The sequence below is a fragment of the Cuculus canorus genome, chromosome 9 (assembly GCF_017976375.1).
Source record: "Cuculus canorus isolate bCucCan1 chromosome 9, bCucCan1.pri, whole genome shotgun sequence".
NCBI lineage: Eukaryota > Metazoa > Chordata > Aves > Cuculiformes > Cuculidae > Cuculus > Cuculus canorus.
Genome location: NC_071409.1, coordinates 2,801,032 through 2,826,706, shown reverse-complemented (window position 1 = coordinate 2,826,706; position 25,675 = coordinate 2,801,032). Strand labels below are relative to the sequence as shown.

Below are 25,675 nucleotides of genomic sequence, written 5' to 3'. Positions count from 1 at the left end.
AAGCTGTTAGGGGGCGGAATGGGGGGGCAGGTCGTGAGGGGCTGTTGGGGGGCAGGATGGGGGCCGGAACCCTGAGGGGCTCCTGGGGGGCAGGATGGAGGGCACAACCCCACGGTCTATCGGGGGAGGCAAGATGGCTGGGAGGTCCCTAAGGGACTTTGTGTGGGGCGTCAGGATGGTGGGTAGGACCCTGAGGGGCTCCTGGGGGGCAGGATGGCTAGAGGGGTCCCTGAGGGGGTCAAGACATGGGGCGGGGGGCGAGCAGGTCTCTAAGGGGCTGTTGGGAAGACATGATGGCTGGAAGATCCCTGAGAGGCTATTAGGGGGCTGTTGGGGGGCGGGAGGTGTGGCAGGACCCGGGGGGCTGTTGGGGACAGGACACAGGACACGAGGTGCGTTCGGGGGGTGTTTTTTGGGCGGTCCGGGGGCGGTCGGGGGGCGGGTCCCGCGCGGTCGGTGCCCGGCAGGGGGCGCGGCGGGAAGGGGAGCAGCATGGCGGCGGCGGCGGCCGCGCAGCCCCAGGGCCAGGCCGGGGCGGGCGCCGCCGCCGCGCCCGAGGAGTCGTCGGACAGCGAGCCCGAGCAGGAGCCCGGCTCCCCGCAGAAGCTCATCCGCAAGGTCTCCACGTCCGGGCAGATCCGGCAGAAGGTGCGTGCGGCGGGCGGGGACCCACAGACCCGCACGGGAACCCCGACCCCATCCCGCCCCACAGCGGTGCCTTAGGGACCCTGACCCCCAAACCGCCTCCCAAAAGCCCCTTAGAGACCTGCCCCCCCATCCTGACCCCCAAACCGCCCCTCAGGAACCATCTAACCATCCTACCCCCCAACAGCCCCTCAGAGTCCTGCCCAACATCCTACCCCCCAACAGCCTCTTAGGGACCTGCCCCCTATCCTGCCCCCCAACAGCCTATCAGGAATCTTCCAGGCATCCTGACCCCCAACACTCCTCGGGTCCTGCCTCCCATCCTGCCCCCAAAATCAACCTCGGGGACCTTACAGCCATCCTGCACCCCAACAGCGCCTCAAGTTCTGTCCCCTATCCGGCCCCCTCTTAGCACCCCTTAGGGACCTGCCCCCCATCCTGTCCCCTAACAGCCTCTCAGGGATCTTCCAGCCATCCTGCCCCCCACAAAATTGCCCTTCGGGGTCCTGCCCCCCAACAACTCCTTAGGGACCTGCCCCCCATCCCGCCCCCCAACAGCCTATCAGGAATCTTCCAGACATCCTGACCCCCAACAGCCCCTCGGGTCCTGCCTCCCATCCTGCCCCCAAAATCAGACTCAGGGACCTTACAGCCACCCTGCAGCCCAACAGCGCCTCAGGTTCTGTCCCCCTTCCTGCCCCTTCCCCTCCCCCCAAACCACCCCTCTGAGTCCTGCCCCTCAACAGCCCCTCAGGGATCTGCCCCCCTATCCTGCCCCCTCTTACCACCCTTTAGGGACCTCCCAGCCATCCTGCCTCCCCCCCAACAGCTCCTCGGGTCTGCTTCTGCTTGCCATCCTGCCCCCTCAACAGCCCCTTAGGAACCTGCCCCCCATCCTGCCCCCCAACAGCCCCTTAGGAACCTGCCCCCATCCTGCCCCCCAACAGCCCCTTAGGAACCTGCCCCCATCTTGCCCCCCAGCAGCCACTCAGGTACCTGCCCTCCATCCTGCCCCTTCAAACCACCCCTTAGGGACCTGCCTACCATCCCGTCTCCATGACAGCCCCTCAGGGACTTGCCAGCCATCCTGCCCCCCAGCATCCCAGCCATCCTGTCTGTCCCCAGCAACCCTTTGGAGATCTGCTGGTAATTCCGCTCCCCAAACTGCCCCTCAGGGACCTGCTGGCAGGCCCTCCAAAACCGCCCCTTGGGGCTTTGCTGACAACACCCCCTAAGAGCTTTTCATGGACTTGAGAATCTCTGAATGCTCCTCAGGGATCTCTATAACAAACTGCTTCTCAGGTCTCTGTCAACAGACACCCCCTAAATGCCGTTCAAGGTCTGCTGACGACCCTGCTCACTGCCCTTGGGGCCTCCTGGAACTGTACCCCACCACTCCAAGCTGCCCCTCTGAAGCCCCATAGGAACGTCCCTAACTCACCCTCCCTGCCAGCCCAGCTTAGGCCACCTTCTTCCCAGCACCCAGGTTCAGACCTGCTGGGTACCTTGTCTACCCCAGCAGTGGTGATCAGTGTGCCCTGTTTCACCTCTTTCCTCCCTTACTGTCTCCCTCTCTAATATTTTCTTGGAGTTATTGAGCTCCTGCCCCACTCTGATATTTGAGCTCTAAGGACGTCTGGTCCCTCCCCACTCCTTGAAGCCGCATCTCTCCTTTTCTCCCCCTTTTTACCTGGTATCAGAGTTGCCATCGGCTCCCTCCTCACCTCCCTGTGCCTTCCCTGAGGACCCTTGCACAGCCCAGCTGCATCTCTCTGTCTGTTCTGCCCTCCCCCGAATCACTTTCCAACCCCTCTTCCTGCTGTAATGACAGAAGTCATTGTCTCGGGTTCAGAGCTCTTTAGTCTGCAAGGTGCAGCCCCCGCAGTCGGCATATACCTCCTTCAGCATCTTCTTATCATTTCCATGGTTGCATCCCAGTTTTCCCAATTTAGTACTACGCCATTTTCCCCTTCTGTAGCCATGCAGTGGTGTTTAATGTCTTGCCTGGTCAAACAATGATCTTATGACTGGTTAGTCTTTGTTCCCAGCTTTTTCTCCCCTGATGTGCCTCCCTGGTCAGGTATCAATCCTTTCCACTCCAATTCCATTGGCCCAGTGAGATTTTACCCTTCTCTGCCTTGTTCTGGAACAATAATGCCATTTTTAGGGGCTGAAACAGTATTTTGTGACTAAAACTGTAGCTCCTCTGTATTGTTACTGTAAGAGAAGATGCAAAGATTTCCTTCAGCCGTAGGCTAGGAACCACCCACAGGGAGTTGCCCTCTTCTGTACTATTTTTACTATAGCTGTGTGATTTCTCTTTGTAGCCGTCAAAGTCCGATATAACTCTTGGATTGTTGTGTGATATCTTCATGCTTAGGAATACTGGGTTAGTTTTTCTTTAGCCATCACCTTCCCGTTGTCACCAAAGCACGGGCAAGCACAGAAGCTGCTGCCTGGATGCAGGAGGCCGGGTCGGTGCTGGTGCTGCAAGCTCAGCTCTGCTTATCCTGTATTCATAGCGAAGGAGAGTAAATGTCTCTGCATGACTTGGTGTCTGAGGTGTTATTCGTAGGGATCGTTTTTCTGCTGGCTCGTTTGCTCTGCTTTCATACACACACGCGCGTCATTGTCCTGCTGCTCGTCACTGCTTTGCTGCATTGGTCCCAATTCCAAAGACCCCCCTGTAACCGAATATGTAAGGACCTTGTGCTCGCTTCATTCCGCATGGTGGGGCTGCTTCTTCCATCTGCCAAGTGCTGCCGACACTGTCACTCAGTCCTTGAGCGAAGACGCCGAGGATCTGGCTCTGTCAGTGAGGTGGTTCATTCAACCACAACAGGAAACGGTGAAATGCTCTAAATAGGTTGATGTTTGGTGTGTCAAGCAGATCTCAGCCTTGCTGTAGCACCAGGTGACTTGATCTGGTCTGTTAATCTGCTGTGATAAAAATAAGCCTTTTGAGATGTTTTCAAGCACGCAGGGTGCTGGATGTCAGAAATTTGTCTTGCTGGAGATTGGATGAGCCTTGTGATTTCTTAATGCCACTTGAGGCAGGGATTCCATGTGGGAAGGGAGGAAGGATGCTGTAGCCTGACCTTAGTATGTATGAGATGGTGTCTCAGATAAGAGCTAGGACAGTGACTTTCTCAGTGCTACAGTGGGAACTCTTGCTTACGGCAGGGTGTTAGAGATGCTAATGTAAAAGGTGCATTGGATTCTACTTCTGTCTGAATGTAGCAGAACAAATCCCCACGTCCCTACTTAATCATTTGCCCTGTTTTACATCACTTCCTGCGTCAGCATGGCTGAAAAAAGCCTAAACCAGCCACTTGTACTATGCAAACATAAACATGCTAAGAACAAGGATTATATACAGATACTGGCTACAGCTATTACACCTCCTGCATGTTAATCTGCAGAAGACCTCCAGCTAAACACTGTCAAGTTTTCCAAGTAAGCCCAGGTATTATGACAGCAAGGATTGATTTGTTCTGTTGCTTGACGATGTTGTTTTATTTTGTCACCACCTTTTCTGCGTGCTGCTGCATGTATGCTTTTTCCTTGTCCTGAGGGCAAGGAGCAAAGACAACTTCATGAGTAATCGTAGTTCCAATGAGACTTGGAGGAGCTTGCTTCCTCTGTAAAGGCAGACCTAATTCTGAATTTGTTGATTGAAGGACAGTGCAGGCTACTCGAAGCTGTTGGACAGGTCCATCAGAGCGACAATAAGAGATGCAGACACTTTTACTGTGCCCTGAGGATATAAATCTTTTTTAACAACATCTTTTGCCGTAGTTAGCTCAAGACGGTGCCTGTAAGTACAGTTAAATCACCATGGAAGCTTACTGTCACCACAGCTTGAGTGCAAAGTAGCCATGGAGTTCCTCTGAATTGACTTGCTTGTCACAGTCACAAGCACTTTGAAGACAGGTTTTCCTTCCTCTGTCATCTGTTTTCCCAAGAAACCCTGTAAGATAAAGCTGCTTGCTTACAAGACTATAAAACTTCAGTGAACTTGTTTTGGAGCCCACGTGTTGCCCACCTGCATTTGACTGAAGTCCATTGGTGCGGTAACACCGAGGGGCAGATAGAGTTGTTGCATGTACAGGTGCTGTGATTTTGACGTACAAAATCTGAAGACAAATCATAGCTAACATCTGCTTAGCTGAAAAATCTGTCCCTGGGGAAGATACAGGGCAGGGGAAGGAGGAGCGGAAAGCTGTTTGGGAAGTGAAGCACTTTGTGTTAATGTACTTAGATATTTTTAGCTAGACAGAATTTTTGAGGAAGAGAAGAAGGCGTAAGATAAGTACTTTTGGCGATCTCGTAATGGCTGTTATGCTGGGGAAAGGAAAAACCTCGTATGATCAGGTATAGCTAGTAGCGTAGCTGCTGCTATCTTGACTGGTAAAGAAGTGGAGGCTGCATAGACTGCTTGATCAGCCGTTTTGAGACCTGTCGGACTTGTACCAGTATCAAGCTTCATAGGATGCTGTTTTTTCCCCTCTCCTGGTCTCAGGCTGGCGTTGGTGCAGCTGCAGACACTGTCAGTCAGCTAAGAGAGGGTGGGAATTTAGAAAGGGTTGAGATAAAAACGAGCAGGATGGGGTGTGTGAGGAGATTCGGGAGCAGGAGCCCCACTTCCACCTTCACAAGCAGTGTTGAAGACTCAGCAGGAATCAGCTGAAGCCGTGCTGTCAGTTGTCTCTGGATGAAGACACAGCAGTATCAAAAGCGGTCCCGGGAGAGTGTGAAATGGAGGAGCACCGCACCTCTTATCTGCTCCAACAATAAAGCACGCGTCTTCCTTTGCACTTGACCTTTCATTGCAAGCGTCACATTGCAAACCTCAGAAAGCAGGAGAGTGGATGAACAGGCCATCTTCCTGTTCATTCATCAGTTCGGTGTGATTTCCAGCCTGGCAGCTTTGGTCCATTGAGATCTCGGTTTGTTCACCAGACAGGATTTCAGCAGTGTCCTTGGGTGGCATCAGGAGGACTTCTTGTTTAGACTAGTGCATTATAACTTCTGTTTATTTTTATGAGCAATTTCTCTGTAATATTCTAGGCTTTTTATAACCTTTTAGCATTGCGTTGAACTTTTTAAGACAGGTTTGCAGTATATATTTCGAGTTTAATAGAGAGCGAGCTGCACTCCAGTCTTTCTGGGATGCTGGAAGCTGTCTAGCACTAGTACCAGAGCTATGTCAGGTTAATTTATCCTATGAGGAGCTGGATAAATTAACCAGTAGGTGCTGAGCTTTATGCTGTGGTGAACAGGCTTTGTTCGGTATCTGAACAAGTGAGTTTCCTATTTCTGTGCTGTGCAGCAGCCTGTGGTATAGATAACTTTCACACTAGAAGAGGTTGTGATTCTCTTTCTGATTAGTAGTTTTGAGGTCTGGGAGCCACCCTGAAGCATAGGGGCAAGGAAAAACAGGATGAAGCAAAATGTTTCTCCTTGTTTTTGTGCAAGTTTCCAGGGCAGACTAAACCAAATTCTCCAACATATGGTAGGCAGCATGAGTGACTGAGGAAAGCCTGTTTCGTTCTTGTATTGCCTAATAGATACAATGTCCTTTTTGTAGGTAAAGGAAGTTGGTTTTTTATTTCTGGAGAGCAAATGTTTTAAGGTTTTCTGAGGTGAGATCAGAGTGAGGACATGGAGAAGTTTATTGATTCGATACAAGCACTGAAATATTATGATAAGAAGCCGTGCCTTTCAGTAAAGAGGCAAGGTAAAAGAAATGTGCAACAAATGAGGAATTTGGGAATTTATGGCTTAATTCTTGTTCTGTCTGTGATATCTCCCACTAAAACATATTCTGGGTTTGTTCATAGAATCACAGAATGGTTTGGGCTGGAAGGGACCTCAAAGCCCATCCAGTCCCACCCCCTGCCATGGGCAGGGACACCTCCCACTGGATCTAGTTACTCAAAGCCCCATCCAATCTGGCCTTGAACACCTCCAGGGATGGGGCAGCCAGAGCTTCTCTGGGCAGCAGCCTGTTCCAGTGCCTCCCCACCCTCACAGGAAAACATTTCTTCCTAAAATCTCATCTCAATCTCCCCACTTTCAACTTCAAAATGTTCCCCCTCATCCTATCCCTGCACTCCCTGATCAAGAGCCCCTCCCCAGGCTTCGTGCACCCCCTTTCAGTACTGGAAGCTGCTCTAAAGCCTCCCTGGAGCCTTCTGTTCCCCAGGCTGAACAACCCCAACTCTCTCAGCCTGTGCTTGTCGTTGTACTGCTTTCTAACAGGGTGCCTAAAAGAGGACATTTTGGGAGCTCTGCATGTCATAAATGGTATCAGCTCATGCTTTAGTGCAGGTAGAAACTGGGAGCTCTTCCCTTAAAGAGAGGTAATTGTTGCAAAAGAGAAAGTCCTTGCGATTGAATCCAAACCAAACACCTTGAGCACAGGTTTAAGGCCATGCATTTTCTTGGATTAACACCATGGAAGACTAGTTCCTTGTCTGAGCACTGAGGAGAAAGGTCAGTTTTCAGGCCGCTGTACGTGGCTGTAAGAATGTTTCTGCCCCTTAACTCAATCTACGCTGTGTTTCGCGTGCTCTTCAGACTCAGCTGTTCTGACAGGATTTGGGAAGCCTCCCAGCGCTGTTACCACTGCTGTACTGTAAGGCTGCCGCGCTGCGGGAGCGTTTTGGATGCGATGTGAAAGCGACAGCTGTTACTTCCTTTTTTTTTTTTTTTTTTCAAAAGAGCACAAAACAAAGCACAAAACCACACACACTTGTAGCTCTTCTCATTCCTTCTAACTATAGTTCAGGTTCCAGGAACTACAGAGCTAACATTAAACTTCTGCTTGTTATGAGAACGTCGATTTACTTCGACCACATTGCTAAAAAGTACATTGCCAGGCTAGTAATTGTTCTCTCAAATAAAATTAGAGACAAAAGAAAATGGATATTAAATAAGTTTTATTTATTTTAAAATAAAACTAATTCAAATGTTTAGAGGATTTTCCCCCTACCCAAAACCTGTTGTTACAAAAAATAATAACCTTCTCTGGAGTATTGTGTCCAGTTCTGAATCCTGAACATAAGAGAGAGGGATATGGAACTGTTGGAACGGGTTCAGAGGAGGCTACAAGGATGATCGGAGGGCTGGAGCACCTCCCATACAAGGACAGGCTGAGAGAGTTGGGGCTGTTCAGGCTGGAGAGGAGAAGGCTCCGAGGAGACCTTAGAGCAACATTCCGGTACCTGGAGGGGCCAGAAGTAAGCTGGAGAGGGGCTGTTCACAAAGGCTTGGAGTGATAGGATGAAAGGGGATGGCTTTAAACTGGAAAGGGCCAGATTTAGAGTAGACACAAGGAGGAATTTCTTCATGTTGAGAGTGGTGAGGCCCTGGCCCAGGTTGCCCAGGGAAGCTGTGGCTGCTCCATCTCTGGAGGTGTTCCAGGCCAGGTTGGATGGGCCTTGGGCAGCCTGAGCCAGTGGGAGGTGTCCCTGCCCATGGCAGGGGGTTGGAACTGGATGATCTTTAAGGACCCTTTCAACCCAAACCATTCTATGATTCTGTGATAATTGATATTTTACCTTAGGGAAGCACTGGATCGTAAATGAAAACTACAAATGAAAACTGTAAAATGCCTGTCCAGATCAGCGGATGAGAAAGTCCAGGATACCGTGTAAGGCACTGCAAAACTTTACCTTCTTTACTTACAAACCCAGTGTGATTCTTTCCAAAACAGCAAATACACTTTCACACTTAAAAGAAAGAATCGAGGTAAGGAAAGGATTTTGTACTCCCTGTTACCTTGAAAGTCTGAAGTTTATATTGGATAGTATCACAGCAGCATCAGAAATTTCAGAGCAAAATACTGTCCTGGTAAAAAGCACCTTTCTCATCAAATATGTTTATTCAAGTTTTCAAATGCACAAATCATTATGTCAAGGAATTTTGATTAACTCTCCACTTAAACCATTTGTTCTCTGGTTTTTCCCCAAAGTGGTTATTGCTTCTTGTTTCACTAAGAGTTATGCGAGTGTCTTTTAAAGTAAAAAGATGCTTCTGTGTGGTTCTGCAGCCTATCCAGGGACAGATCAGCTCCAGGCAGACGTGCTGAGGCAGCAGCAGTGCTCCGCACGAGCTGCCATCTTTCATGGTCCCTTCTCACTGGCTTCTTATATAGAGCCCTTCAGAAAGCAATGAGCTTATTGTGCGTGCCTGGTTCGGTAGAGCTGCACCTCTGCAGAAGCAGTGCAGTGCTTCCAATGGGGTACAGCGCTTTGTCTGTCATCCATGGGCTGCGCGTGGTCAGAAATACATATTTTATTTTACAGAGGAGATTGGAAGCCTGCTGCCCTCTTTGCATCCAGAGAGGTAGAAAGTAGCTTCCCTGGCTAAAAGGTTACCACTGCAGATTTAGATAATTGATTAATATGCAATTACTCCATTTGGGTTTAAAGGAAATCCTTCTGTTTCCTCACAGTTTCATTGCTGAGTTGGAACATTTTACATCTGATGCCTTTTCTGATGTTGTGGTTTGGTGTTCTTGAAAAAGGAAACGGCATCTTGATTACATAATGTTTGCATCAAGCACATTGTATTTGAGTCTTGCAAGTTTTCATAAATATAGCCATGTCATGTTGTAGTGCGGAGACTTGGTACCACCTCAGTTTCCCATACTGGGAGCTAAGATACACTCTTTTTGCATCAAATGCATGGAATCGCAGAAGTGTGGCTGATAAAACAGGGAGGGCGTGTTGCTGCCTCTTCAGACTGCTCTCTGCCAAGGCAGGTTGGAGTGCTGTTCTATAAGGTGTGGATCTGTCATTGAGATTTTATTAAAAATCAGTATTCTGGGGACTCATACCAGCCCCTTCTGTTCTTTTTAGCTGAAAGTTAACCAAACGGTGTTCCCAGGGCTGTGCTGATCTTCCTTGTTGTTACTGGTGCTGATCAAGATGTCTTGGCATGGTCAGAGGTATTTGCAGGACATTAAAACAGGGAAAATGGAAAAACAAATGAAAAACTTTGGAGTATCCTTTAAAAACGATGTTAAGTGGATGAGGAAAAAAAAACTTAAAAGCATAGGTTGTTTAATACATAAATATGGAAAATCTGATAACGACAATTGTTACACATGAGATAAAAATAAATCCTAAGATACCTTAAGTATTAATTAAATGGCCAAATGCCAAAAGCTGCTTTCTGCTCTCCACAGTGTAATCCCATTGGAATACCAGTTGGAGTAAAGGGATCAGGATTTGGCCCTATATCTACCAGCCACTACCAAATAAGGCTCCTTGCAGGATTCAGTAGCAGAGTTGGTGGGAATCCAGACACAGTGGGAGGAAGCTGTCATTCTCTCAGCCTTCGTGACACAAGGGCGAAGGATTTGGTTTTCTTCCTCAAGGTATAACTTTCACTTTCCCGTGTCCTGAAGTTCTGCCACCAGTACTTTCTGCTGACTTTTCCTTCCTACTTGGCCAAAGTCTCCATGACATTTAGCAGTATGGGAAGGATGGGGTGGTTATGATTGCGAGGATGAGATCCGCAGCTGTATTCTGGATGTGCTTTCCCTTGCGTTTGTTGTTCTTGTAGTAGCACCGATTGTGCCTTCCCAGCCTGATCCTCTTTATATCAAATGGCCCTGATACGCTGCTATGGTAAGTGCCTGGCTTGTTCTGCCTGCTGGAGAAGTGGATGTGGGGGCTTGGATGGGCAACGGAGCTCATTGGAAATAACCTGGCACTCTCTGCGTGAATAAAAATGTTATTTAAGTTCTAGCGATACAGGCTGCAGTGTTAAAGGGCTCTGCATCCAACGCTTTCATTCACAGTGAGGTTGTATCGCTGCATTTCAGCAGCAGAGCAAGGTGCTCTTGGCTAATAAAGGGGACTCTGGTGCAAAGCTGTGTGACAGGCGTGTCAGAGTTGAAGGTTTTACGGCAGGCAGTGTGTTGTGAAATTTTTTGTGCTGGGGGAAAGTGTTCTAAGGAAGCAGTGTAGTTGTGTACATGTATTTTAAGATGATAGAAAAAAATAACAGCATATTTTTCATATTAGTCCTTAGAATTCATGTTTAAATAGTACCCTCTAAAATTTTATTCCATTACAAAGTTTTCAGATAGCTTTTAAACTGTTGCATTTTTTGTTTTGATTATCTCTGGATAGACTTGAGCCCATATCTTCCAGCTTTGTTCTAGTTTGCTGGGATGACTTGAGCTTCATGCTCAGTTCCTCTCTTTTGATAAATGTGTTTGGGAAGGATGCCTGGAGCCTATGGAAAGCATACTGAGGGTTTAAACGGTTAGTGTGTCAGGAGTTGTCCAGCTACTAACTCATCCTGAAGCAGAGTGCACTGTTTTGTTTTTCAGTCTCTCTTCCAAGTAGCTGACCAGAGTATTTGTCTACTTTAAATACTTTGCTTTGAGCTCTCTGACTGAGCTCACTTTTCCAGGGAGCTGCGTGATGATAGGCTGGTACGTTGTATTTCCCTTCCCATATACATACAACCTCTGTGGCTTTCAAATTTGTTGTTCTTTGTTAATTTACTTGCTTTTGGTCTATGAGTGCCCCTCCCTTTCAGAAGAGAATCATGCACAGTAGCAGCAGGTGAATGTGGTCTTGAGGAAGACTAGTTCAAAGACCTGTTCTTTGATTACTGGCTGCAGCATTAGCTAATGAAGAATGAAGTGTTTGAGCATTTGTCTGCCTGTGCCAAGGCAGATTCTAATGCAAGCCATTTCAGTGTTTTATTTGATACAAACTCCTGTTTTCACTGCTGATCTGGAGAACGAGCTTGCGCTTCCTGTTGCAGCGACATGGCAGCTGCGCTATCAACAGATCGCTGCGTGCTGCTCTGAATTCTGCTCCTCTTAGTAGTTGCAGAGAGGCTGTACTGGGAGCTGTCACCTGAGTTCCCCCTGGTCTCTCACTGGGTATGCCAAGTCCAGCTAATTCAGCAGAGATAGAGGCTGGAAAAGGAGGGGATTGGGAGGATGGCTGTTAGGGGAGATTTTGCAAGCTTTTCCGTGTGATTGTCCAGAGGTCTGTGCTTAACCTGGCATGGATGCTTCCCTAGTTTATAAAACATGGGTTATTAAACAAAATGGTATTAAGGTATGTATGCACAAAGCCCTGACAGTGCCCCCTTTATCAGAGCTCAGCTTCTGGTACCTAATTGTTGACTCACAGCCCTAGCATCTGTTTTGACATTTGTTTCCTGCCGCTCACCTCTGATTTTCTTTCTTTTCTCCCCTCTTCTGTAGTCTTTTGTTGCAGCGTGCTCACATAATGCGTGTTCTCGTTCACATCACGTCCTGTTCTTTTGATACCAGTGAGAGAAATCTTAATGCAATTCTCGCTTTTGCAAGAGCATTTAAGGTAGAATTCCCAAACCGGACTATACAACCTGTAAATTCCTTGTGCTCCCCTGTAGTTTGGCATAGCTCCCTGCGTGTCCTGTACTTAGCACTGCATTACTGATCCAGATTTCCCCCCTTCCTGGAGTTAATTTCCAGGGTGTGACCAGTGTCTCGTGGAAGGATGTTGCTCTCGGATTAGCTTGTTAACCCTGAGCCTTTTGACCTTTCATGTCTTATTCTACGGGGCTGGTTAGATTTATTCCTATAGTTTCTTTATCGGATTTACTGTATTTCATTTGCTTTCTAAATAATTATTAGTTCCATATTTGCAATCACGACCGAGAGTTTTTATGGGACCAGCTACTAGAACTGTTTTACCCCCAGCAAGGTGCAGCACTCCAGGTTTGTCCCTGCCCTAGCAAGGCATGGCTTTTCTTGCCATGGTTAAGTCACTGCAAATCTACTCCCGGCTTTTTTTGCCACGGCGTACCCAAAGTGATTGACTGGGTGAGGTTGCCTGATCCCTGGGGATCAGCTGCCTGTCATTTCCTTACTAAACATATATAAAGATAGCCTGTCAGTTCTGCATATGCCTTTTTACTTTGTTTTCTCCTTCTCATTTGGTGCTTTCTTTAGTTATTTTTTTGTTTGGCATCAGCAACCTGCTCAAAGTTTTGTTTTCTCCTTCTCATTTGGTGCTTTCTTTAGTTATTTTTTGTTTGGCATCAGCACCCTGCTCAAAGTTTTATAGTACATAGAAAGAAAAACAGTCTGTGCCCTGGAAGTTTTGATGTTCTGAGGACACATGGAAAATGGAGAAATCCAGATGTTGAAGACTTTGGAATTCTTTAGTTGCTCTTGAGGTAGTTTTGGATTATTTTGCTTTTACCTTGTATACAGTTCATTTTCTGCTTTGGAAAGAAATACCAGTGGAGCAGAGTTCTCATTTCAGATGTGCCACAGTGAATAACTGCCCCTAAGAATATGTCATGATCTCAGCTGTCAAACAGGTTGCATTGTTCTTCCTCTGGGTGTATTGAACACGGTTTGGAGCTACCCTGTGCGAGAGGATGCTTGCCAGCCTGACAGCTGGGTACGCTTGGTACTTGCCTTTGGTCTGGCTGGTAGGATCTTTTCCAGATTAGGAAATCACTTTTGTCAAGGCCACTGCTTCCAAATGGGACAAGAGGCTTAAGCTTTGGGAACGGATGGACTACTCCTTTGTTTTTATGTAGCAAGCAGGAGAAAAAGGGATGCCACCTAAAAGTAGCTGAAATCCAATGTGATCGTTCTTAACTTTCCCCTGGAGTCATTTGCTTTATCAGTGCAGAAGATGTTTGTGTAGGCTGATCTCTGATCTCCTGATGTGAGTTACTGGATGCAGAGACACTTCAGACAAGTGATACTGCAGAAAATACGACTGTTCCTCACTGGGTTTGTGGATGAATACTGTTAATTGTTTGGTGTCTTGTTTTTACAAGGTGGGACTGTGGGGGGGGGAAGCACCAAAGCACAAGGCTCTCCCTGCCCTAAGTCCTTAATTTAAGTCTTCTAGGTTGTTGGAAACCATTCCTGTTGAGGTGGGAAAACTTTTCTTTCGTCAGCTAAGGATGCTGCACCGGTTTTGACAGGAGAAATCTAAGAACTTACTGTTTCTCGTCCTAAAAGTTGAGTTGTAACAGGGGATGAGTTGGAGGGAGGATTGTATATTGCTTACTGTGAACTGATTTTTTTTCTGCAGGAAGTTGCTTTTCTTTGAGGCCAAAGATAAACTGTGAAATGCAAGAAATTTCCTGGGCCCTGCCTTTCAGTTGTCTGATCACGTTCTTTGCTGAGACACTTAAGACACTCTGCTCTGTGCAGCAGTGCTTTAAATTTTGAGTTTGTGGCATAACATTTCTTACACTGTCTTGTAATACGGTAAACTGGGGTCACTGTTGAAACTAGTACACAAATCATTTTAGGCTTGGTCCAAGAAGGTGCTCCATTTTTTCACAGTGTTGATGGCCTATGGAGTGCCGTACTACCACGTTGGAGAGAAACTCAGCTGGATAGAAAGCAGTCTGGATAGTTCCATCAGGAACAGGTCTTATATTTGTCCTTGATAGGATGCACGTAATCAGACCTCATCATGTTGCAGGGCAGTTACTTTTCCTCTAGGATCCAATGTATGACGCAAAACAGATTTAACCCTCTTTTTTCGTAATGGGAGAAGTAATTTCACTTTTGTCTTCATTAATTATATGGCTAGTAATCTGATCAGAATAGATCTTCAATTAAAAAGCCACAGAGAGGCTGTTGAGCAGACATAACCATTCAGCTCCCCCATTTTATGTCATTCAGTGTCCCTTTGCTGTCAAGTCTTTTCCCCGGTTAATTTTTTTCATCTGTGTTCCTCTGCAAGTAGCAACTCCTTTGGCTGTAAAATTTAAAATTAAAATAGAGGAGGAGAAAGGCAGCAATGTCTGAATCATTTCATAAAGTCTTCTTGATCTTATCTCCAACCCTTTCCGCCCAAACCCACCAAACTCTTTTCTGAGCAGTGTGCCTATAAATAGAACAGCTGCTCTCGTGCAGAGATGGGCAGCTCTGAACCAGAGGCTTGTTTTCTCTGAGCAATGCGTGCCTGCGAGAGCTCGCTGCTCACTGGCCTTTCATCTCTCAGTTATGTAGCTGTGAGGTTTTCTATAGATAGAGGCTGGCAAATGACATAAACTGCTGCCGAGGGAGGGGCAGGGTGACCTCTGCGATTGTTGCCTTTTGGTTAAAAAAAACCCACCCCAGGGTTCTGTTTTAAAGAGGAATGGAGGAATGCACGCCTTGTGCAGTGGTGAGTGAGGCCTGCCAAGGTGAGGGGAGCTGGCTGATGCACAGCACTCGGGAGCTGAGTGGCAGGCAGGAGCTGTGGGAAGCAGAGGTATTGTTTTGCTGTGAGTTATGTTCTGGTGGGCTGGGCAAGAGTTTGAGTGGTGAGAGCGCTACTGGCTGAGCTTGGGGACTGCAGGGCTCTGGCTGACCCCTACTGAAGCATATCTGTGAATAAGCGTAGCAGCAGAGATCTGAAACTGCCTCCTGTAAGCTGTTATTTTCTGATTAGACTCCTTGACATCTTTGGGCTTTGCATCCTGGAAGTCTTCCCTGGGATTTTTAATTCCTCTCTAACTTTGGTTCAGGGCTTTGCTGAGTTTGGTACCTGCTTTCTCTTTCTCACCTTTTAATTATATATGGTTTTGTCTGAGGAATGCAAAGGATCTCTCTACGATTCTCTCTTAATCTGGGAAATCTCTTGCCACTTTCCCATTTTCTTCTCTGCAGAAAAGAACTGCAGCAACGTGTGATTTCTTTAGCATGGTAATTTAGATGCTCTTGCTTTACATGTCTCTTTGATACTCAGGTGCCGGAGGTTGATGTAATTCATCAGACAGACACATGCACACATATATGTATATTATAGTAGGACTCGGCAGAGTTGGGCAGTGCTGGTTGATCCACTTGGCAGGTAGGAGATGGAGACACACAGACTGAAAATTACTTTATTGGGATCTCACAAAAGGTCCATGGCACAGTAGGAGCCTGAATGCGACTCTCCCGGTTCCAGATGAGTGCCTTCAGTTCTGGTGTCACCTTCAAGCTCGTTTCAGCAAGGGATGGGGTTGGGTCAGTCTTTGAACTCCATTTTCTCTTATGCTGAAGCTTCAGATTAACATCATGGCTGAGTTTTGGATTCTCTGCTGTAGCACCAGCTCTAAGTTGGTTTAAAAGCTTGTTTCTGGGTATCGCTATAGTGTGTTTAACTTCCAGACCCTAAAGCTGCTCCCACATGCCTTAAAGTTGCTTAGAGTTTATTCCTACCGCTGTGTCCCTGCTGTGGCTTGTGGAAAATGGGCACCAAGGTGTCTTTCTGCGATCGTTTCAGAGGTGTGGGGAGCTGATGAGGGAAATGGACGATTTATGATGTGAGTTTAGTCCTCAATCATGTATTTTCGTTCTGTTTTCATTCTGCTGGAAATACCGTGGTGGTATTTGGCGATCCTCAGGTAAACCGGGCACACAATGTTGATGTTTGCTCCAGCACCGAGAGGCATTTTTGCAGGTGGCTCTGGGAAAAGATGAGGTTTAGGTGTGTTCCCCTCGCATTCAGCCAGTTCACACCCCCAATGTAGATGATGTTTCTTTTAGAGGAGACAGGGGAGCTCTTGCCCTTTGCTCTTTCCCAGCTCAGTGGTGACTGGTGTAGTGGCTCCTGTGGCCAGCAGCTCTCCTTCAGGAGCAGGAGCCTGCGCTTCCCCAACCCCTTTGTGAGCAGAGGCATCACTGTGGTGGTCCAGGCCCTGTGGTCTCTTGGGCCAGTTTGAGGATGGCTCAGTCTAGCAGGAGAAGAGCATGTATTGTCAGACAGATGTTTCTCCTTATAGTCAGCATTTTTTTTCTGAGTGCTTTTTGAGGAAACTTTGAGCTTGGCAAGGGCCAGCGTGTGTGGAAAGTATTAAAACCTGCAGCTGCTTCAAGAAGGAAAGACCCACATTAGAAGTATATATAGCATTTTAAAAGCGAGTTTAGTGCTCTGGAAAGGATTTCTAAAATGAACTAAACCCTGAGGATCAGTAAGAGTATTTATTTTGTGCTCTGTAGTAGCCTGGCAGTGGACGTTTAAGGCTGTGAATAATTGATACTCATTGGTGACCTGACTCTGTTACAAACCTGAGTTGCTCCGAGACCTCTGGTATGTTAACGCTGTGTCGTTTTCCTGGCATCAAGACACAGAATAACCTGTCTTACAAGATTGCTGGGCCTTTCGTTTCGCATGTTTTAACTGTGTGTTTATCACATTGGGCTCTCTCAGCCAGAAGTGGGTTCCTGGGGGCTGTTTCATGGGGAGAGAAGGAGGGCAGCTCCTAGGCAGTAACATAGTCATGAACCCTCAGCTGTGACTTCTCTGTCTTTTGTCTTTCTAAGCTGCAGTTTTTGAGATTATTTTCATGTAGCTGTGGGTATTCAGAATCTGTCCTCAGCGAAAGAATCAAATGCATTTGATGAAGTAGAATGAAGTGCATGTGGATTAACTACATGCCCCTACGTATGCAAAGTATGCGAGCGAGCATATGGGACTGTGTATGCTGGTATGTCAGTCTAGTTATAAAGCAGTTGACGAAAAAAAAAGGCAGTGTGCGTAGACAGTTTTGGCTCTGCAGCCCTGGGAAATGGCAGCCAGCCAGGGAGCGCTGAGGCAGGGCCAAGACTCTCTGAAGAACACCAAATGCTGAAGTTGGATGTAGCTCCTTCTCTCTAGTTTCACTCTTTACCCCGCGGGCCTGCAGCTTGCCAGCTCTGTGCCAGGTGGGTGCCGATAATGTCAGGAGGCAGAACTGGAGATAGGGACAGGTAGACTGTGGAGTGTTTGTGCTTGTCCTCAAACACCGGTTAAATGAACGGCACAGTTACTGCACAGTTACTGCGGCTGAAATCTGACCTCAGCGAGTTTAACTGTTCCACTCCCTGAGTCGTTGTTAGGCTTTGAAATGCTTACTCAGTTGTAAATTATTTATCTTTTTTGGTATCGAGATAGCACTGGAGACAAGGATAAAACCGCAACCCAGTGTGGATGATGCATTGTGATGGTTTAATCTTTTTAAGTTTGCTCGCTTATGTTGAATGAATTTAATCTCTTCCAGCAGAGGGCACTAAGATTACTGATCTCAAACTGCAGCCTTTTTATTACGGGCACATAGTGGGAGAGCAAAAAAGATGCCTATAACCAAAATGTGTGCCCCTCCCCACTTTGTTTTGTAGACTATCATAAAAGAGGGGATGCTGATGAAACAGACCAGCTCCTTCCAGCGCTGGAAGAGACGATATTTTAAGCTGCGAGGGCGAACACTCTACTATGCAAAAACTGCTAAGGTAAGGTCTTGACATTTCTTATGGGTCTAAGGGAAGAAAGTCAGTGGTGGAGCTTTTGGAGGCAGATGGATGTCCGTGAGAAGGTAGCCTTCAGCAGAGAAAAGAGCTCGTGCTCGGAAGGCACCTGCCTTCAGGTTTTGCAGCTTTAAGAAGGTCCTTGTGGTTTTGCCTCACACTTGAAAATCCTTATTTTTAAGTAAAGCACTCTATGGACCTGTGATAGTGATCTTTCCGCATTTTTTTCCACCTTGATGGGTTTTAGTAGGGAAAGGGCTCTTAATCGATAGAAGATGAAAGAGAAGGGAGAAAACATGAATGTGAAAAGAGGAATTGGAGGAAGGAAGCAGGGTTAGAATTTATCAAATCAGAGCAGCCGTGCATCTGACTTGGCACATTGCTAATCAACAGATATAATATGTCTCCTTTCACAAAGGCAAAGCCTACAATTAATTTTTTTTATATAATCCCTTGATAAAAATAAAGTCATCACATTCACTGACTGAAGACAAGCAAATGTGAGCCACACTCTATGGAACTAGACTTCTGAGTCCTTCGTATTGTTGGTGCTGGGCCTTTCCTTCAGATCACAAAAGCCTGTGTGCTAGGCAGGCATGTCCCTTTGGGTCTGCTGCTTATACGTTGGTTTCAATCACTCATTGGGCTTTTGAATTTTTTCTTTCCAGTCCATTATTTTTGATGAGGTGGATCTGACGGATGCCAGTGTGGCAGAATCCAGCACTAAGAATGTCAACAACAGCTTCACGGTAGGATTTCTTGCATTATTTTCCATTCTTCTTGCATCTTTGCCTCACATCCCTTCTCTTGCAGAGTTTGAAACCAGCAGGACAATCTCCACAGCCTCTTTCATTAAAAGAAAAAAAACCCAACAAATTATTTTTCCTTACAGTGATCATAACTCATCTCCAAGTGCATGGGAAATACCTTAGGTTATAGGTGTAGTGGTAAAACTTTGCATGCTGGGATTTTCTTATCTGTAAATTAGAAGAGTTTGGTAGAATCCATTTATGCAGTGGGACAGAAAAATCTGTTGTACTGAAGGAGTTAGGGGTGATGTTGCTGTTTGTGCAACAGATCTTGCATAAGGAATTTTGTTTTCCCTTTGGGTCTTAAAATACATAAGCTTCTTTCTCTGACTTTGTGTGTAGCTGTGTGTGTGATTGCTCAGTGGCAAAGCAAAAGGAGCTGCAAGAAAAAGTCCCACAGAAATAACTGTGGAATTAGTTTAGGATACTTGTTAGATGTGGAATATGTGCTGAATGTTTGCAGTCTGGAAATACGGTCATGTGACTGCTTCATTTTCTCCAGGCTTAGTAACTGGTATTAAAAAATTATTATATTTCTCAAGTGCAGGCATTCCCCAAGTTCCATTTCAGGGGAAACGCCTGGTGTGCAAAGAAAAACTGTTAAGAGCTGCCATGCAGCGCGAGCGTCAAGCAGCAGTGTGGGTTTCAGAGTTGGCCAACAGCAATAACCTCCATGCAGCCTCCAAAGGGCTCAGAAGGGAGGAGAGAAGAGACTGAGAAGAAAGGAGGCAGTGTTGGTCTATTGCAAGGTGAAGGGGGGAGCAATCCAGGTGGAGGGAGGAAGCTGGTCCTGCAGGTGGTGACCAAGGCTGAGCAGCGTAATTTGCTCTGCAGCAGTGACAACCCACTGCTTTCAACATCTAGCGAAGGATGTTTCTATTACATAGCTGCAGCTTTTTGTGTTGCAGTACCTGTGCAAAGCAGCTGTGGTGCCCACCCTATGTCCAGATGGTTCTTAAAGTCTGAAAATACTTTCTGCAACCATAATTGGATGCCACATCTGGGTCTGGTAGTAAATATTGATATCAGGTGTAGGTGTGCGTACCCCGAGAGAAGGATTCTTCAGTGGTTTCAGTACAGGATACGTTTTCAAGAATGTGAAGTTCTTCATCTCTTAACAAAGTATTTTTTCTTTGGTCTTGCTTCAGTTTTCCCATATGTAGATAAAGACTGACTTTTCAGGTAAGCAAATGTACTGTTACTGTTTTGTTTATTATTACAGTTGGGAGAGATCTCATCCCCATCGGGGATGCAGTGTAGGAATAGGAGGAAGCAGTGTGTTTGCTCTCCCAGATTGCCCGAGTCCAACAGTGAAGAGTTAACTTCCATGACTCTGGTATCAGGCTCTGCCTGTCCTCGCCTCCCCTAGGGCCTAAAAAGTTTAGGATTACTTGAGACTCAGGTAGCAGATCAGGTTTGGCTGTCTCCTGCTGTTCGCTGTATCTTGAGGCTCAGGGAGGCACTGTATCTTGAGACTCGGGGAGGCTTCAAGAAAAACATCTCAATTTCTATCTACTCTTTGTGTCATGGTTTACAGAGGGGATTGACTGCGGTTTACCATGAGCTATAAAAACACTTAGAAAATCAGAAGGTTGCCTAGTCTTGCTGCTGCTTGGTCTGCTGCATCACTGCCGTCAGTGCTTTCAAGTTGTTGCAAGTTTACCATTTTTTTCTTGGCTCTCTTTAAGAGCACCGTTTCCCCCACCCTCAATCTCCCCAGTTCGGTTCTGGTCTAAAATTCAGAGTTCTTTGATGCATTTTTTTTCCTCTTTCAAATCAGTGGGACTCACTACTAGGTTTTTATCCTAAAGCAGAAACATCCAGCACTTGGTGTTGGGTAGCACAGGCAGTTATTCTGCAGTTTCAGATGTTCTTTTTTCTTTTTGATGGTTTGTTTTCTTCAATGGAGGCTGGTAGTTTGGGATCTACAAAGTAGTTTCTTTCTGAGGAAACTCATCCTCTGTCCAGGCATGTGTATTGCTTACTGTATAAAGATTCTGCAGGTCAGGTTGGGTTAGGTGCTAACAAAGGAAGCAGGAAACATAAACATTGGATGAACTGCTTAAGAGCATTGCGGATCCAATGCAAAGAGATAATAAGGGGTGACCCGTCAAAGGAATCATAGAATCATTAGAGATGGAAAAGGCCTCTAAGCTCATCCGGTCCAACCACCAGCCCAACACCACTGTGCCAACTAAACCATGTCCTGAAGTGCCACGGCCACATGTTTTCTGAACCCCTCCAGGAATGGAGACTCTTCCACTGCCCTGGGCAGACGGTTCCAATGCTTCACCATTTCTTTCACTAAAGAAATTTTTCCTGATATCCAATCTAAACCTCCCCTGGCATAGCTTGAGGTCATTTCCTCTGTCCTATCACTTGTTACTTGGGAGAAGAGACCAGAACCCACCTCACCACAACCTCCTTTCCTGGAGATGCAGAGAGCGATGAGGTCTCCCCTCAACCTCCTCTTCTCCAGGCTAAACAGCCCTGGGTCCTTCAGCTACTCCCAGACCTCTGGGCTGCAGCTCCTTCCCCAGCTCCATTCCTTTCTCTAGATGGGCTCCAGCCTCTCAATGTCCTTCTTCGAGTGGGGGGCCCAAAACTGAACCCAGGATTTGAGGTGCAGCCTCACCAGCGCCGAGTCCAGGGGGATGATTCCCTGCCCTGCTCCTGTTGGCCACCCCATGGCTGATCCAAGCCAGGATGCCATTGGCCTTCTTGGCCACCTGGGCCACTGCTGGCTTATATTTAGCTGTTGTTGACGAGCACCTGCAGGTCTTTTTCAGCTTTCTAGCCACTCTTCTCTAAGCCTGGAGCACTGCCTGGGGTTGTTGTCACCCAAGTGCAGGACCCAGCACTTGGCCTTGTTGAACCTCATAGAATTTCCCTGAACTCATCCATCCAGCCTGGGCTTCCTGGAGAAAGTGGTGAAAGGGCAGTGAGGAGCACAGGTACGCAGCACCGTCAGAGTAGAAAACCAGAGCAGGAAGCCAACAAAGGTTACATTGCATAAACAGAGGAATAAGGTTGAAAAATACAGCTGCCAGTAAACCTTCTACACACAACAGAAGTCTGACAGCTAATTTGTTTGCTGTAAGCCAGCAGGAGAGAGAGAAAAGTGAGTGTTAAGAAGAAGCGTGTGATATATGGGTTCCACGGCTGTTTGCTTAGTTGATTGTGCATAGATTTCTTCAGTGCATGTGTCTTGTTTGCAGTGGGGACAGTTTTGGGGACCGCTACCCAGAGATAATAGGTATGGGACTAGAGAACGGGCTGGGAGCTTGTGAGTAGGGGCATCTTTGAGCCTAAGGTGTTGTACAACTCCATCCCCTGAGAGGTGTAAGGAGAGGCTTTGTGTTTGGCTGTTGTCCCTTCAGGTCAGGCAGCGTGGATGCAGAGTCGCTTTGCAGGAAGCCTCTGGGGAACAAATCATATTGCAGCCCTACACGAGGCTTCCCTTCTCCCAGGACAACTGTAGATGTAAGGTTGGCATCTGTGTCATCTCTGACATCTCTGTTCTAAGCTATCTCTACAGGGAGGTCCGGGCTGTGACTGGTTCTTGCCATCTATGCTCCCTTAGCTCCTGGTTTATAATCTCTTGCCAGTGGATTTTCCTAGGGCTGCTGGTTTTCCCAGGGTCTTAGAGAGGTTCTGCTGTGGTACAAATTCGGTGCTAACCGGGTTGTCCTGCTACTTCGCAAGCAGTTATTTTAAAAAAAGAGTGGTCATTTTTTAGTTTGGATTCCTGCTATCACTGTGTGCCTACGTTTGTAGTCCTGTGAAATAGAGATCATCGGCACTGGACGGGTGAGGTCAAACCCTGACCTGAACTTCAGAGCAGAGCTTTGCCAGTTGTACCCCCAAAATCTCTTGTGATTTCAAAAAGCAGATGATTTGGGATCACACTGGGCACATTGGGTCTTCCCAGGGAGACCTCAGCTGTTTCCACAAATGTTTTTTTCCTGGACGGCGCAATTTCACAGTCACTTGATTGGCTGATGCTCTTGTCTAATGCATCAGCAGGCAGTTGCTCTAGAAGCATTAGAAAAAAATACATGACGAGGAGCTTTGGGGAGCCAGCCAACTTTTCTGGTATGTGTCAAAACCTTTTTTCTGCTTAATATGTTAGAATTTGAATGATTTATTTTATTGTCTTTAGCATAAATAGTATTTCTGTCTAACTTCAGTGTTTTTGTCTATAGTAAGGTATCACTAGCTGTAGAAACCACACCCACGTCTGCAGGGCCAGAAGACAAACAGTGAACTTCTGTATATGTTTTCTTACTGATCCGGTCCGCTAGGCTGGTTTTGGCTGTTAATGAAAAGTAGGAGAGCAGGAAGTTTCTTAGCGTTTTTCACTGGTGCAAGAAGTTTGCTTCTCAGTTGCTCCGGGAGCATTAGAACAAAACATACGAGTTCCATTCTTCAAACCTGCAATAGTTTTTTTTTTCACTATATCATGCCAGAAAGCCTGCATTTTGGAGATACTTCACTCAAAGCGACTGCTTTACATGTCTTGTGAACTTGAGCATGCGTGTTCTTCCCTGCTAAGCCTTAAAGGTTTGGGGGGGCACTAGTTGCTCTATCGTCCATTGCTTGGGCCAAGACTTTGCCACCACAACCATCCTGTCTTTGAAAGGACTTTGGGTCATCTCCTTAGGCCCATTTTTATCAATGTTTGTGTAGGAACAAGTTCCTGCCCCTCAGGTTAGTGTTTTGGCTCATGATCTTCTCTTTTCTGGAAGGTGCCAGCTGAATTTAGCCTGCTGCCTTCAGTGCAATGGAGTGAGTCCTTATCAGTTCATTGACCCTTTCCTGCCTTTCGCAGGATTTATATAAAGCTAAAGAGGGGAAAAAAGTCTAAAATATACGTTCTCTTCTAATAAACCCCACCTATCACAGATAGGAGAGAGGCTGGGAAGGGCATCGGATCCTTCCAGGTACATATTTTGTGTTTCAATGTGAATTTCACATGGTGTTTTTCTAAGTGTTTTCCAGTTATTGATAGCCAATGGTGGTGTGGACTTTCACCTCCTTCATATAACATGGATTGCAACATTCACTTCCCATCCCATCTTATCGAAGGCTTTGAGATCCCAAAGGAGAAAGCTCCTCTCTTTGGAGAGAGATGTGCATGGTTTGATTTCTTCTTTCTGATGCTTTAATGCAATGGAGCTGGGTCACAGCACGTTTCTGAGTGCCAGGAGCCATGCTGTTGACCCCTCCTCCGTAGCACTTCATTGGAAGAGGTGGAGCTTGAACTTCGGAGCTCCTGTAAACCCTTTTCTGTTGGGAAGTACCTCTCAGCTCAGCCGCAGACAGGAAACAGCATATTATTACAGTCAGCGCCTGCCTCTCCACTTTACTGCCGCCAGAAGGAAACTTATCCCAGCTCCTCCTTAAGCAGACAGCTAATCAGCTTGTGGCAAGTGGGACATAGCTCAGAAAGACCGACCATAGAGGGGACTAATCCTGTTAATTGCATGTCAAGCAATCTGTTGAGGCTTTTCTCTGAGCGAGTAGGCTGTTCTGGACACTAGCTTAGAGGAAGATTGAACGTGAAAGGTAAGAGCAGGAGTCTGAGTTTTCTGGACTGAGCATTGAGAAACTTGGCACCTGTGCCAATGTAACAGATCATCAGGAGCTCGGGTTCCTTCGAATCAGTTTGCTACAAGCTCTTACTGTTTAGCTGTTCTCTCCTGTGTGGATTTAAGTAGATAAGTTCTCTGGAATCGGGGTAAAAGGAAATATGCCTGTGATGCTGTTGGAAATGCTGCACCCATCAGTTAAGAAATACTGTTTATTAACTGATGATTCACCCTAACCAATGTCACAGCAGAGAGGAAGTACTGAGATTAAAGTAATGCCTCTCTTTCAGAGCACTTGTGTGGCTAGAGGCAGCAATGGTTGTGATAGGTTGAGGAACAGGGAGTTGCTGGTGCTCCTGAATGAGAGCAGAGGGTGCTGTCATCTCTGAGAAGCAGCATGGATGTCCTCCTCCAGCCTTATGGAAGTCTGAGGTGTGCTACTTTTTCTATTACCGCCTTCTTACTTAGTACTGGATTATTCAGCAGCAAAGATGCTGGTTCTGTCTTGTGGAGTTTTGTGTGACTGTCTGATCTCCTTCAGGCTCTATATTTTTGCTGTTTTGTCCAGGGCTTGTTGACCGCTGTGAAGAAAGAGTATGAATTTTCATTTAGGGGTAATTAACCTTGCCTACAAACACAGGGCAAAGTGCTTGAGCTTTATCAAAAGATAAAATTGCTGAGGGTGCTTGGTGATGGTGAGAGTATGTTGTTGGTGTCTGCCAATTCATTTCACAATGAAGCAAAAATGCCTTTGCCTTTTCTGTGATTTTGTGTCAAATTAAATTATTTAATTATTGTGTTGTTGCTTTTAATGTGAAAAATGCATCCTTTTGAGCAGAGAAGGCAGTGAAGTCTTCTCTGAAGAGTTTGGTTTTGAAAGAGCTGCAGAAGCCACGTGTCAGGCGGAAAGTGCAGGAGCTGCGAGCCTGTAAGAAACTGCACTGTTGAAGCAAGAGGAACCCAGATCAGAGGTTGCTTGTGCTGGTTTGAAACGCAAACTTCAGCAAAGAGCATGTGACTTATTTTCATGAGGACAAAGACTATAGGAGCTTTTGTTACGAGCTGTTTGCTGAACTTCAGACTGATACTTTGAGCTTGGGCCGATAGAGGTGAGGGAAATCTGCATGGTTTGACACTTGCACAGGTTCCCCAACTGCCCTGGGTGGCTTCAGCCCTTCGAGAAGGGTGGGCTTGAACTGCAGAGAGTCACTGGGCTTCCCAGTGAGGGGGGGATTTTCATCTCCTGCTTCTTCAGCAGGGTGGTGAGGGACTGCAAGGGAAGACATCAGAAATGGACAAAAAGACTCACTAAACTGGGGACATAGTTACACAGGGAACTCACCGAGTGTCCTTGTTCCTCACCCTGCTCCTTC

At 46.7% G+C, this 25,675-nt stretch overlaps 1 protein-coding gene across 5 annotated transcripts in view; it reads left to right on the top strand.

Annotated features, from left to right (window-relative positions):
* The first annotated feature begins 465 nt into the window (after positions 1 to 465).
* Positions 466 to 25,675, top strand: part of DGKD (diacylglycerol kinase delta) — a 69,477-nt gene continuing 44,267 nt past the window's right edge. Inside the window, exons 1-3 of one of the 5 annotated variants that reach the window (XM_054074134.1) lie at positions 466 to 648; positions 17,777 to 17,887; positions 18,571 to 18,651. In XM_054074134.1, the coding sequence (XP_053930109.1) occupies positions 493 to 648; positions 17,777 to 17,887; positions 18,571 to 18,651 (348 nt within the window). In that variant the 5' untranslated portion in view covers positions 466 to 492. Of the gene's footprint in view, positions 649 to 14,798; positions 14,817 to 17,304; positions 17,324 to 17,776; positions 17,888 to 18,570; positions 18,652 to 24,120; positions 24,280 to 24,714; positions 24,735 to 25,675 lie in introns of those variants that run through there. The other 4 variants (XM_054074135.1, XM_054074136.1, XM_054074138.1 and 1 more) reach the window with 4 other exon arrangements.